A 13,637-nucleotide genomic window follows, 5' to 3' on the forward strand; every position below is an offset into this window, starting at 1 on the left:
ACCAGCCAAAGACCTATAAAAGGGCTAAAAAAAGGGTCAAAGTTGCCGAAAAAGGTGAGGTTTGTACGGGAATTACTATTGTGTCCGAGGATTCGCCCGCTCGGTCAACCAACATATTCGACCCATCGACAAGTTCATTAATGGAGCTCCAAAAATCGGCTCCAACATGGGAGGAAACCTCTCCCCCGGGAGTGGTATAGAATTGTTGTCTCGTCCATATGTGTTTATTTATCCATATTGAATTTGCTAAGTCTATACAGTTAAGTTTCCTAACCAAAATATCTGTCGTCACCATTTATTTAAAGTTAACGATGTTCAGAGAGTGGCACTGAAACGTAGCTTTCATGGGAAGGGGACAAGTATACTCCCTATTAGGTATGAAGAAGCTATTAAATTCTTCCTCGAAGAACATGAGTTTGGGTAAGTTAATTATATTAATTGACCGTTTTTGACAATTATCGCATTTCAAGTTTCTTAAACATAACTGTTTTATGTAGGGATATAATATGGGAGGACGAAGATCGTACCAAACCTGCATGCAGCCCTGATGCCTTAGTGCAGCTCCTGCATGACAAGGCTCTACGGAGTGACGTATGCTAACTGTGATGAACTACTACTGCAAATTGTAATTTGGTACTGAGTGCGTACTTCTTTTATTGCGTACAGGTAATCAATGTGTACTTTCGCATTTTGGAGCTTCTGCCTCGTGCCACTAATGAGATTATTGACAATCCATGTTTATATTTGCGCTGCGAGATCCAGGTTTTGAATTACTGCTCATGATGTCTCGTTCTTACATTTTTCCAATTGAAATTCAGCGTGCCATCTAAGCTGCGTCTCCTAAATTGTATGCAGGCTGCCGTGCTCCAGCATCTACCATTGGATTACCTCTCAATTACCACTGATGTTACCAAAAGAATCATAGAGGCATTGCTGCCCAGTATTCAAACATGGCTTCGGGAATTCAGATGTGCTGAACTTCAAAAGTGTAGATATCTCTTCATTCCGATGAATACGGGATGGCATTGGTATCTACTTTCTCTGGACTTGAAGGACCAGCGTTTCGAATGCTACAACTCCTTGTGGAGTTTCGACGTTGGGGAGGACGCTGTTAGATATGTTGGTATCACTTGTGAAACCTAATATTACTGAGAACCTTCTTTAGCAGGCGTATGTTCTTAAAATTTTGCATTCTTCACATTATTACAGGCTTCTTTTGTGAGATCGTGGCTAAACGACGTTGTCGGATTTCGTATCCCAGAATTAGCATATTCTGAAATTCGACAATGTGCACAACAACGAAATGATAGTGTTGACTGCGGGGCATACATGCTTATGTTTGCAGAGGGACTTACCCGAGGCAGCACGAGACCATTAAAGGAAGAATTGAAGGATCCATCTTTATACAGGAGCTGGGCTGCAGGGAGTATTCTATTGCATTCCGGGAGCGTTGCCAGCGTTAGGTTTAGGTCAATGTACCCTGGGAAGACTTGTATAGAGAAATCGTAGACTACGTGTTGTATCACATGAATGCAAATTAGTTGTAAAACTTGATTGTAAATGTGTTATAAAGGATGTTTGTCCAACTGTAATTTTCTTGTTCTCTGTAATAAAACATTTTCAGACATAATATCATTATTCCGTGCAAAGTCCTTATGTATTGGCAATTTTTCCAACTCCCTGTCATGCTCATCGCTTAAACGAAAAGTCTACGGTGACTTATTAAACTGAGCCACCTAAAAATTGATTTATACAGTACGAGTTTATCGTAACAATATCATCCTGCACAATAGTAACAATGATATGCAGCAACTTTGGTGGTTTCATAAAGCGTGTCGGAGTTTGAGAAACTGTCGCCTAACATTCATGTGGTTGAATCCTAAATTCAGAGGTCGACACTGGCACACCACGAGTCGAGTCTGGCACAGCATCCTAAATTCAGAGGTCGACATTTGTTCGCGACGAGTCAAGCTAACTCACCAGCCACTCTTAAGGGATGCAAACCTGAATGTCCGGAGGTCGACTCTGGCACACCAGCCACTCTCTGTGTTGGCTCTGTGCCACTTAAGGGGTCGACTCGCCATTCACTGGAGTCGACTCCCTTAGACTGGAGTCGACCCCAGCACACCAGGCACTCTTAAGGGTCGACTCCCTTATGTCCAGAGGTCGACTCCAGTCTGCCTGAGGTCGACACTTAGGCTCTGGCTATTTTTGGGTGCTCTCTGTCTTGCCTCTGTGCCACCTAAGGGGTCGACTCGCCATTCACTGGAGTCGACTCCCTTATGTCCAGAGGTCGACTCCAGTATGCCTGAGGTCGACACTTATGCGTCGCTGGCTGTTTTTGGGTGCTCTCTGTCTTGGCTCTGTGCCACATAAGGGGTCGACTCTCCATTCACTGGGGTCGACTCCCTTAATCTAGTTAACATTTATTTCTTTCCCCTTTTTTAGCAATCTTCTGGATGTTACGAATACACAATTACCATAGAATCAAAATATCATTATACAAGCCATGTTGGTCAAAAATAGAACATTTCATTGCAATTGTTGACATTACATAAATATATTACAATGAGTCTCCTCGAGACCTATTAAACTCTTGCAGACAAAATAACCTTAGTTTCTACGAAAAGAAGAAATCATGGGGCAGTGAAACTCGAAGAAGCTCTTGGCAGTCTCCCCATTACAAGACCCAGAACTTCTGAAACTTTCTGCAGAATGGCTGCAACTTCAGAGTTGGACTGGAGATAGGACTTGTTGAGGTCAGCTAAAGTCTGATTGATCTTATGAAGTGATTGTAGAAGTTTGTCGCATACATCCTGTGCATTTTCATTCAGATTCTCCATGTCCTTTCTGACAGATTGTTGAAGCTTTTTGGTCTCCTCTTCTATGTCCACAAATCTCTGGTACTGTCCTTGAAGAAGACATCGAAGACTGACCATTTTCGCCCTCATTTCAGCGACCAATTCACACACGGTTGCATTGAAAGGTACCAAGTCTGTACAAGCAACATCTCTAGAATTTCTTAGCTCTTGCACGATATCATCCCTTAGTGCTCTGAACTGCTCAGCACTAAGTCTAACTTCAGTGGGCTGCTGAGTTTGGGCAATTGGTTCTTCAGTGGGAGGATGAAATGATTCTTCATTTTCGACAGGTCGCTGCTCTTCTCTATGGCACGCACTGCTCTTCCCTTCATCTTTTCTTATCCACTGACCATCTTTTTTACGAAAACCCATTCGATGTAGCGACCGGTCATTGTAAGTATCCCAATGACCAAGAGTTGTAGATGGTTCCCCTTCAGTATTTACACCGAACTCCTCGAAGACTAAGGTTAAGAGCATTCCATATGGCAAGGATGCCCTAGCTCTAGAGGCAGACTCTACCATGTGTCTAATAATCAGGTGAGGTAAACTAAGGGGGCTACCGTTCAGAATGTGGAAGATAACAAGAATATCTCTTTCGGACACAAAATCAAACCTACCTGTTTTCGGAAAGAGGATTCGGCTAACAATATGATGTAATAGTCGATTTTCCACACTAAGTCGGTTGGCCGAAATTTGCTCAAGTGGACTAACATTTTCTGTGCCAAGAAGATATTGAATGCCCAACACTCTATTTTCTAAAAAATCTTCGGTTGAACCAGAGGTTGGGATGTTGACAAGACTCCCTAGGGTTTCCGGGTTTAGCAGAATTGGGGTTTCCTTTACCACACTTTTAATGGTAGCAATTCCGGTTTTGAGATTGGCATAGAAATGGCGAATAAGGTTCGGGTACGTCGGAATGTCAAGGGAACATAGGGTTTCCCAACCCATAGCTTTCAGCTTCAGACCTATGGTAAAACCCTGGGCTTCTAAGAAGTCGAAATCTATTTTCCTACCGAGAGAAACACGACGAGTCACCAAGGGTACTTGCCTAGGAGGAGATGGAGCATGCGGACGAGGAGGAGGAACGTCGTTTCTTGCCTTGGACCTTCGCTCGGTTGCTTCCGGAACATTACTTCTCTTCTTTGAAGGCCGCACGACCTGCTTCCTCGGCATGGCGACGGATGGATGATAGATAGAGAGGAGGGAAGTAAGGAATTGGACGAACGAAGAGACGCAAGGAGCACGGGAAGGGAACTTAGGTCGACTCCACAAAAATAGAAGGGAAGAGGGAGTCGATTGACCTCAGGTTTTATTTCCTTATTGGAGTTACGGGTCGACCTCAGGCAAGAAGATATCGACTCCTACGAAATGGAGTCGACGCCATCTTGATGAGAGGGTCGACTCGTAGCTTGGCTGCGTACACAGGCGCTATTTGGAATACTCTGAGAGAGTTATGGGGTCGACTTCAAATATCAGTCGGGTCGACTCAATCGTAATAACTGTGTTCCCAGAGAAGCTAACTGTGTTCCCAGACAAGTTAACTGTGTTCCCAGAGAAGCTAACTGTGTTCCCAGACAAGCTAACTGTGTTCCCAGACAGAATGCTAACTGTGTTCCCAGAGAAGATAACTGTGTTCCCAGACAAGCTAACTGTGTTCCCAGAAACAAGCTAACTGTAGAAGCTAACTGTGTTCCCAGAGAAGCTAACTGTGTTCCCAGAAACAAGCTAACTGTACAAGCTAACTGTGTTCCCAGAGAAGCTAACTGTGTTCCCAGAGAAGCTAACTATGTTCCCAGACAGAATGCTAACTGTGTTCCCAGAGAAGCTAACTGTGTTCCTAGAAACAAGCTAACTGTACAAGCTAACTGTGTTCCCAGAAACAAGCTAACTGTACAAGCTAACTGTGTTCCCAGAGAAGCTAACTGTGTTCCCAGAGAAGCTAACTGTGTTCCCAGACAGCAAGCTAACTGTGTTTCCAGGCAAGCTAACTGTGTTCCCAGACAAGCTAACTGTGTTCCCAGAGAAGCTAACTGTGTTCTCAAAGTTTTGAGTCGACCTCACCGAGTTTTGAGTCGACCTCCGTGCAGTGGGAGTCGACTCCGGTGAAAGACGAGTCGACTCCTTAGGTGGCACGGAGCAAAGACATACATGCTAACTGTGTTCCCAGAGAAGCTAACTGTGTTCCCAGAAACAAGCTAACTGTGTTCCCAGAGAAGCTAACTGTGTTCCCAGAAACAAGCTAACTGTGTTCCCAGAGAAGCTAACTGTGTTCCCAGAGAAGCTAACTGTGTTCCCAGAACCGCAAGCTAACTGTGTTCCCAGAGAAGCTAACTGTGTTCCCAGACAAGCTAACTGTGTTCCCAGAAACAAGCTAACTGTACAAGCTAACTGTGTTCCCAGAGAAGCTAACTGTGTTCCCAGAACCGCAAGCTAACTGTGTTCCCAGAGAAGCTAACTGTGTTCCCAGACAAGCTAACTGTGTTCCCAGACACTCCATAACTGTGTTCCCAGAGAAGTTAACTGTGTTCCCAGACAAGCTAACTGTGTTCCAAGAACCGCAAGCTAACTGTGTTCCCAGAGAAGCTAACTGTGTTCCCAGACAGAATGCTAACTGTGTTCCCAGATAGCAAGCTAACTGTGTTCCCAGACAAGCTAACTGTGTTCCCAGACAGAATGCTAACTATGTTCCCAGAGAAGCTAACTGTGTTCTCAGAAACAAGCTAACTGTGTTCCCAGAGAAGCTAACTGTGTTCCCAGAGAAGCTAACTGTGTTCCCAGAACCGCAAGCTAACTGTATTCTCAGAGAAGCTAACTGTGTTCCCAGACAAGCTAACTGTGTTCCCAGAAACAAGCTAACTGTACAAGCTAACTGTGTTCCCAGAGAAGCTAACTGTGTTCCCAGAGAAGCTAACTGTGTTCCCAGACAGCAAGCTAACTGTATTCCCAGACAAGCTAACTGTGTTCCCAGACAGAATGCTAACTGTGTTCCCAGAGAAGCTAACTGTGTTCCCAGAGAAGCTAACTGTGTTCCCAGAAACAAGCTAACTGTACAAGCTAACTGTGTTCCCAGAGAAGCTAACTGTGTTCCCAGAACCGCAAGCTAACTGTGTTCCCAGAGAAGCTAACTGTGTTCCCAGACAAGCTAACTGTGTTCCCAGAAACAAGCTAACTGTACAAGCTAACTGTGTTCCCAGAGAAGCTAACTGTGTTCCCAGAGAAGCTAACTGTGTTCCCAGAGAAGCTAACTGTGTTCCCAGACAGCAAGCTAACTGTGTTCCCAGACAAGCTAACTGTGTTCCCAGACAAGCTAACTGTGTTCTCAGAGTTTTGAGTCGACCTCACCGAGATTTGAGTCGACCTCCGTGCAGTGGGAGTCGACTCCGGTGAAAGACGAGTCGACTCCTTAGGTGGCACAGAGCAAAGACAGAGAGCAGCCGAAATAAGGGAAGCCTAAGTGTCGACCTCCTTGCAGTGGGAGTCGACTCCGGTGACGGACGAGTCGACTCCTTAGCTGGCACAGAGCAAAGACAGAGAGCAGCCGAATTAAGGGAAGCCTAAGTGTCGACCTCACCGAGTTTTGAGTCGACCTCCTTGCAGTGGGAGTCGACTCCGGTGAAAAGCGAGTCGACTCCTTAGCTGGCACAGAGCAAAGACAGAGAGCAGCCAAAATAAGCGAAGCCTAAGTGTCGACCTCACGGAGTTCTGAGTCAACCCCAGGGCAGTTCGAGTCGACCCCAGTGAAAGGCGAGTCGCCCCGTTAAGTGGGACAGAACAAAGACAGAGAGTGGACCTTAGCTCAGCCAAGCCTAAGAGTCGACCTCTTTTCCTACCGAGTCGATATCGGGACAGATCGAGTCGACTCCAATATTTTCGGAGTCGACTCGTTAAGAGTCTCAGATTAGGCAAAGTCGAAGGGAAGCCGGGAAACGGGATTTTAGGTGTCAATATAAATTTTTCCACGCCATATTCAACTATTGTAATTGTCAGAGCTGACGTCGAATGCTATGCCAACCGTTGATTAACTGTGTATCATTACATGTTTGTAACAATTTTTTAACTGCATTCTGGTTTGAAGTAACTGAATTAAAATCTAACAAAAAATCAACATATACAATTCAGTTTGCACTTCATTAACATCAATACAAGAGTTTTGTTTTTAATATGCTGTGACTAACATGAAAATACATTGCAGGTATCTCGATACATTCTTCATAATGTCCATATTCTTTACTTGATGACCTCATTACAAGTCCTTCTATTGTGCCCAACCTTCCCGCATCGTCCACATCTCATTTCACGTACTGACTCCACTTGCGAAGGTCTTCTCTTCTTTTTAGGCCTGCCAGGACGTGTCTTTCTTATAGGGGGTAGAATGTGGATCTCTTCAGAGGCACTTTGGGGTTTCTCCATGTCAGGAATTGGACTGATTGCTTCGGCATATGTTACTCTATACAATTCAGCTTGGAAGCAATTGTCGGTGAATTGGTATAGTGATCTGCCGTCCTTCTCGATGCATGCACAAGCATGCTTACATGGCATGCGGAAGATTCGCCACTCGCCACAAGAGCAGCTACACATATGCAGGTCAACTTTGCATGAGTAGTTGGTATCCTTTACATCATATATCATTATGTTGGACGTAAATACAGCTAATCTCCGACCATCTTCCGCATTTTTTTGCAACACTTTCTCCGCATCAGGACAAAGTTGAGATTGAATGCTATATCCTCGATTACGCCGTTGATGCATCATCTGCATTATTTGGATCCTTATATGGTCAACCATCTGAGGCACAGGGAGATGACGAGCCTCCAGGACCCAACTATTAAAAGACTCTGCCACATTCGATGTCATGATGCCCCAGCGTGGACTTGGAAATACAGCATTCGCCCAATGCTCCGGCTTTGCATGTAGGAGAAAGGTGGTAGCACCAGGGGCTTCTGATGTAAGCTTTGCAATTAGCTTTCGGAATACAGTAAGCCTTGGTGTATAGGCAGCAGCATTTAGTAAATCAATGAGCCTCTTTCTCTCAGCTGCACGATAATGGACAAGGACCTGCATTGATAATTAAAATCAAATATACCACATGCTACATTACTTAGATACTTTGTAGTTTAAATTATTCATAATATGACGATGCAAACCTGATTCTTGAAGTTTTCTTTCACATGACGTATACAATATGAGTGGTAAGAATCAGGAAAGTACTTAGGCACGGATTTAATAATGCCCTGATGTCTATCCGTCATAAATGTGAACTGTTGACCACTATACTCAGTACAACTATGAATAGCTTCTTTCAGAAACCGGCAAAACCATTCCCAATTTTCATCACATTCTATATCTACAACACCATAAGCTATAGGAAACATATCATCATTTCCATCTTTGGAAGTGGCTCCAAGCAATACACCTCCATCCTTATGCTTTATAAATGTGCCATCTATAAAAATCAGAGGACGACATCCTTTTATGAAACCCATTAGTGAAGCATGAAAACAAATGAATAGACGTCTGAATCGACCATCAATTGTTTCGTACTCTGCAATGCTGCCGGGGTTGGTCTGACGAATGGCATCGCAATACCAGCGAATCCGTTCATAAGATAGCCGGCTGTTACCATAAAGATCCATCATGGCCACCTCCTTACCACGCCAAGCTTGATGATACGGCAATTCAACACCATATTGTCGTCGAATATCCTTTACAATATCACTCGGCTTATATAACGGCATATCTTGAAGTTGATCTTTAACAATTTTGGAAACCCAACGTTTTGAAGCCTTTGGATGAGACCGCACTTGCAATCCTCCTCCACATGTGTGGTTACAGTGCATTTTTTTAATTGCAAACTTTTCACCATTCCCAAGGCGAGAAGCATGAATACGCCATTCGCAACCTTCATAAACACATTCTACAGTAACTCGATCACGATCGTTCTTCACGAAGACAAAATCCCTGCAAATTGCAATGCAATAGTTGTGAATGGTGTCACGTAGAGTTTCCACATTCATGAACTCCTGACCAACACCCTCTATACTATTTTTCCAATCATCCAACGAATTTTTTTTACTTGCTTCCTCTTCAATTGCGGCTCTTGTTTCTTCAACAACTTGACCAAAATTACTTGAGCTACCCTTCGAAAATTTTTTTCCTCTCGAACTGATTTCAGCACAATGCGATGAGCCACTGTTCATACAATAGGATAAACATTATTTTAGCAAACTTACTAAAATCCGTTGCACAAAACAATATTTAAAAAAGGGAATACCTCTCAATTACCACAGCAGCACCTTCGATCAAGGTTGGAGAATGAGTAACAACCATCTCGATCACCTTGGCATTTAAGTTGACGTGTATTTCATGCATGTTACGAACATCCTTATCGCTCATGAGCGTAACAAGCATTTTAGACTTGTTTGGAATATAAAACTTAACTTCTATCATTGTAGAAGATAAATGTCTCCACCTTTCAACTATTTCCTTAAAAATTTGATCAAGAATTGTGTCTTTTGAGATGGAAATAATCACAGCTTCACTACCATAAGAACAAATGGCCATAAAAACAGAGCTACCAGTGTCTTCCGAAGCCATGACAATGGAAAAAAGAGGAGGCAATGAACAGATAATTCCGAATTGCAAACAGACTTAGGAATATAGTGGAGCAGAGTCTCACTACACAGAGAAAGAGGGACTATCAGCGTTCTCTCAAACAGGGAACCGGTAAAGAGTAAGATGTAGTCTCAACGTTTTTAGGTCAACACAAAGGCTCGACATGCTCTCTCCCTATCCATCTAGCATCCATCCTAATGGGTGCTTGTCTCTTCCCAGACCAAACAATCTCCATTGGCAAAGACAAAACAGAGAAGAACGGAGACATAACGCATACCCTGTTGCGGCCTATTTTTACACCTTTTTCCCGTCTCAAAATCTTCCTCGAAAGCCATCTTCGGTAAACACCTTCCGTGGGATCACCAGGGGCATCCACGCTTAAGGGCTGCAAGTCGGATTTTTTACTTCGGAGCATCTTCGGTACACAAAAACAGAGTGTTTCCGGTTCCAAAACAGAACGCGGTACCTATTTTTTTCCCGCTTCCGGTAGCCTGGGGGGTACTTAAGTAACCTGGGGGCACTTTGGGTACTATATTTTAAAGCAAACAGTAACTTAGGGACCGGGAATTAAAGATCCATGAAGCGGTGGACCGGAAGTTTGTTTTTGGGTCAACCGGGACCTCTTGTTCCAGCGGGGTCTTTTGAGGGACGGGAAAGTAATTTCCCGTATTTTTTTTGATTATTGTCACCTGTATCTCCTAAGGCTCTCGTTTGATTCGCGAAAAGAATGAGATAAAGTATGATAAATAAAAAAGTAATGAGATGCTTTTTGTTTAATTAGAATTTTCAAAGAAAAAAGATAGAAAAGTTATATTCTCATGAGAATATGATTCACATATTTTATGGAAAAGTTTTTTACATAAGAAACATGGAAAAATTACTTTTCCATGAGCTAGGAATCACTCTATTTTTATTTTTTCCCAAAAAGATCCTTCAGCATTAAAGAGGTATTAAAAACCTAATTTTTATTAAGGGTATAATAGAAATTAAACATAATTTTTTCAAAAAAGTGGATGATCAACCAAATATTAGCACTCTGAAAACCTGTCACTTTTTCATGATCAACCAAACATGCCAAAAGTTCTTTTTCAAACATGCTCTTTCTAGATATCTGCTTTTCAAAAATTATATTTATAAAAAAATACTTTTTGCGAACTAAAGGAGTATCCCCTACCCCATTTGCTCCCATTTTGTACGTGTCTGCAACCTTTCGTTCTGAATAAAAAGGGGCAGCTATTTGCTACCTCCTATTTTCATTATAAAAAAAGCTAGATGGTTGGAACTTTAAGAATTACTCTATCTAATGCAGCGGGAGTCGGGACCAGATGATGGGAGTCAGGAAAGCCCATGCCTCAACAATTGTGCCAAGACTAAAATATCAGCACCAAAGCATGAGTAGTGGTCTAAATTAAGACCATAAGGGTGCAATACTTGACTCGCAAGGGACGTAAAAGCCCAAACTTTTATGATGATAGGATAAATTGTAACTAACAACTTTGAATATTCATCAAAAATAACGCCGGCAAAACACTTTCATTGTGCCTGTTATTGTCACGCCCCGAATTCGGTTCATGACACGGCCGTGTTATTGCTAAGTTAAGCATACAATAACACGCAGCCACTTCAATTACTAAACAACTATATTCATGAAAATCATTAAATGTTCAGGTATTAAAATCCATACAAAGCTTCTAAAAACAATATCAACATTTAACATTTGTCTTTCCGGTAACCTTTGAGCATGTCACGCTTCTTGTTCCTAGCATCTCCTATTTATCTATAAGAACATAATGGGTGTGAGCTATAAAGCTCAGTAAGTAAACAAGAATAATCTTATCGGATCAAGCATAGTATTCTTTATACTAGTGCATTATTTTAAGAAACTAAAGGTTGTAATAAAGTAAACACTTTATACAACATATAATCAAACCAGACTTAAAACTTGTCTTTATTCCATGCTTTAAAATCCGTACTCATCATTATTCATGCTTTGAAATCTGTGCTTGTAATAAAGTAAACATTTCATATAATCCAACCAGTCATAAACTATGCAAGTCCATTTATGCAACTTCATAAATATGATTATGCATCATAAAACTTTTGCCATTTATGCATCATAAAACTTTTGCCATTTATGCATTATAAAACTTTTGTCATTATTCCATACTTTGAAATTCATACTCTCAGATGGTAGTGTAGCTATGGCCGCTTTTATTCCCACAGTAAGGCCTTTACCACTGCAGGGTCATCTTCCAGTTACTATTACCCACTGGCGGGGGTCGTAAAGCTAAGTTATTTTTTCCCACTGGCTGGGGTCGTATGCCTAGTTACTGTTACCCACTGGCGGGGGTCATACATAGCGATCTGAGAGTTCTTAAAACATATCATGTTTTTCATAAATCTTTTCTCATAGATACTTTGGAAAGTGAATAATGGCATCATGCTAAATCAAACTCATGATCATGCTGAAAACTTTATTTTTTTCCATGCATCTTTCTACATCATCATAATCATGTGTACATAATATAATAATAATAATAATGATGGATGCTATGTATCCAAAATCATGTAATCATTTGCTAACACATGCTTGATCTTAATTTTGTGAAAATATAAGTAATCATATATAATTTCATAATCAAGTAATCACAAGTATTTGATAAAACATAAGATTATATCAGGTCCTTTTTCCATAATTCTTATACATAATTCCAATTGCATAAATAATACTTTTTCATCTTATAAAACGTGATACATGATCCATAATAAGATTAAGACAGGTTACTTACCTTAATTTGCACACCAATTGCCCATTCTTCAATACCTAACAAGATCATTAAATTACATGTCACTTGCACATTTAATTTCTATTTATTTATAATCTTAAAGTCATTTACAGCCCATCCATAGGACTCAATTTTTATTCTTAGATCTCTAACCTAGTTCAGTTTCTGATTTAGGTCTATTCAAATCCTCAATTTGGGTCTGACCCAATGTCTGATTTTGGTCTAACCATTTTCTGGTTCAAGTCTGGGCCCATTTGCATTCAGGCCCAAAGTTTAATTAGGTTCTGGATTAGGCCCTTGGCCTGGTTCAATCACTGGGCCCGTTTGTATTCAGGACCAGAAACACAATTAGTTAATTTATAATTAAACCTTATCAATTCTAATTAATTTAAAAGGAACCTAGTCTCAAAATATATTCAATTTAGTCTCTATATTAAAACTTGAGCTCTTCAAGCCCAGTTAGTTTTGGTTTTAAGAACACTAGGCTTGAATCAGGGCTCAGCCCGGTTTCAGGCTTCTAAAGCCAAGTTTATTTGAAGCCCACTTCGGAATCAGGCCCATTTCGGCCCACAGTTATTTTTTTTATTTATTTTTCTTTCTTCTTTTCTTTTCTTTCTTTTCTTCTCTTCCTTTCTTTTCCTTTTTCTTTCTTTTTCTTCTCTTCCCAAACCTTCCTTTCCTCCTCTTTCTTCTTCCCTCCCCGAGCTCCTCTTCCTCTTCTCCTCTTCTCCCATGAAACTGGGAGGCAAGCTCGAGAGGCGCTCAGGAGGAGACCGGCCCAAGGCCGGTGACGCTACAGCCAACCGGCGGCAGCTACGGCGGCCATGGCCCCTCCTGCAGTGGCCGCGGCCCAAATGGCCGCTCTCCTCCTCCTCCGGTGGAAGAGATGGGGTGCGGCACCCATCGAGGAGCAGCAAGGCCAAGCCGAAGCCGGGGTGCTCGCATGGTGCACGGCCGACGTCTGTGGTCGGCCGGATAGCGTCCGCAGTGCACTGAGCCGGCGGCACCCATGGTCAACAGGGAAATCTCCCTTCGGCCGTCTTCTCCGATCCCCTCCGGTGAAGATCACACCGGTTCCACCCCTGGGAACCAGATTTGTCCGAGCCGAGGGCCCTTCCGTGCATCAAAGGTAGGTTGATTTCTTTACATCTTTAGATCTAGGGTTTTAATCAAGGGAAGAAGATCTGTGCTCGAATGGAGGGAGGAGATCTACAGCATGAGCTGGCCGTAATCTCAGTCGATCGAACTAGAGTCGGCTCAAGGCCATCCCCAAGTTAGATCTTCCCCCTTCCTTCTTCCTCTGTTAATTACCTCCTAGCCAGATTAGATCTAGGCTAACAACAGTTAAATCACGAATGGAAGGAGGCAACGGTTTTAC

The 13,637-nt window shown here is 42.3% G+C and overlaps 2 protein-coding genes across 2 annotated transcripts; one reads left to right on the top strand and one right to left on the bottom strand.

Annotated features, from left to right (window-relative positions):
* The first annotated feature begins 220 nt into the window (after positions 1–220).
* On the top strand, positions 221–2,198 carry LOC120104528. The gene is made up of 2 exons (XM_039115835.1): positions 221–1,119; positions 1,210–2,198. The coding sequence occupies exons 1-2, from the start codon at positions 850–852 to the stop codon at positions 1,507–1,509; spliced, it is 570 nt and encodes a 189-aa protein (XP_038971763.1). The 5' UTR covers positions 221–849; the 3' UTR covers positions 1,510–2,198.
* A 4,890-nt stretch (positions 2,199–7,088) lies between these two features.
* On the bottom strand, positions 7,089–9,455 carry LOC120104537. The gene is made up of 3 exons (XM_039115841.1): positions 9,133–9,455; positions 8,006–9,050; positions 7,089–7,916 (listed from the first exon to the last, which is right to left on the bottom strand). Exons 1-3 carry the CDS (start codon positions 9,453–9,455, stop codon positions 7,089–7,091), a joined length of 2,196 nt encoding a protein of 731 aa, XP_038971769.1.
* Positions 9,456–13,637: the final 4,182 nt, after the last annotated feature.

Source organism: Phoenix dactylifera, unplaced genomic scaffold, assembly GCF_009389715.1.
Source record: "Phoenix dactylifera cultivar Barhee BC4 unplaced genomic scaffold, palm_55x_up_171113_PBpolish2nd_filt_p 000007F, whole genome shotgun sequence".
Lineage (NCBI taxonomy): Eukaryota > Viridiplantae > Streptophyta > Magnoliopsida > Arecales > Arecaceae > Phoenix > Phoenix dactylifera.

Coding starts and splice junctions, on each gene's coding strand:
- LOC120104528 (XM_039115835.1), top strand. CDS start 850: ATGCAGGCTGCCGTGCTCCAGCATCTACCATTGGATTACCTCTCAATT. Junction 1,120..1,209: donor GGGAGGACGCTGTTAGATAT/GTTGGTATCACT, acceptor ACATTATTACAG/GCTTCTTTTGTGAGATCGTG.
- LOC120104537 (XM_039115841.1), bottom strand. CDS start 9,455: ATGGCTTCGGAAGACACTGGTAGCTCTGTTTTTATGGCCATTTGTTCT. Junction 9,051..9,132: donor GCTGCTGTGGTAATTGAGAG/GTATTCCCTTTT, acceptor TTGTATGAACAG/TGGCTCATCGCATTGTGCTG. Junction 7,917..8,005: donor AAGAAAACTTCAAGAATCAG/GTTTGCATCGTC, acceptor TTATCAATGCAG/GTCCTTGTCCATTATCGTGC.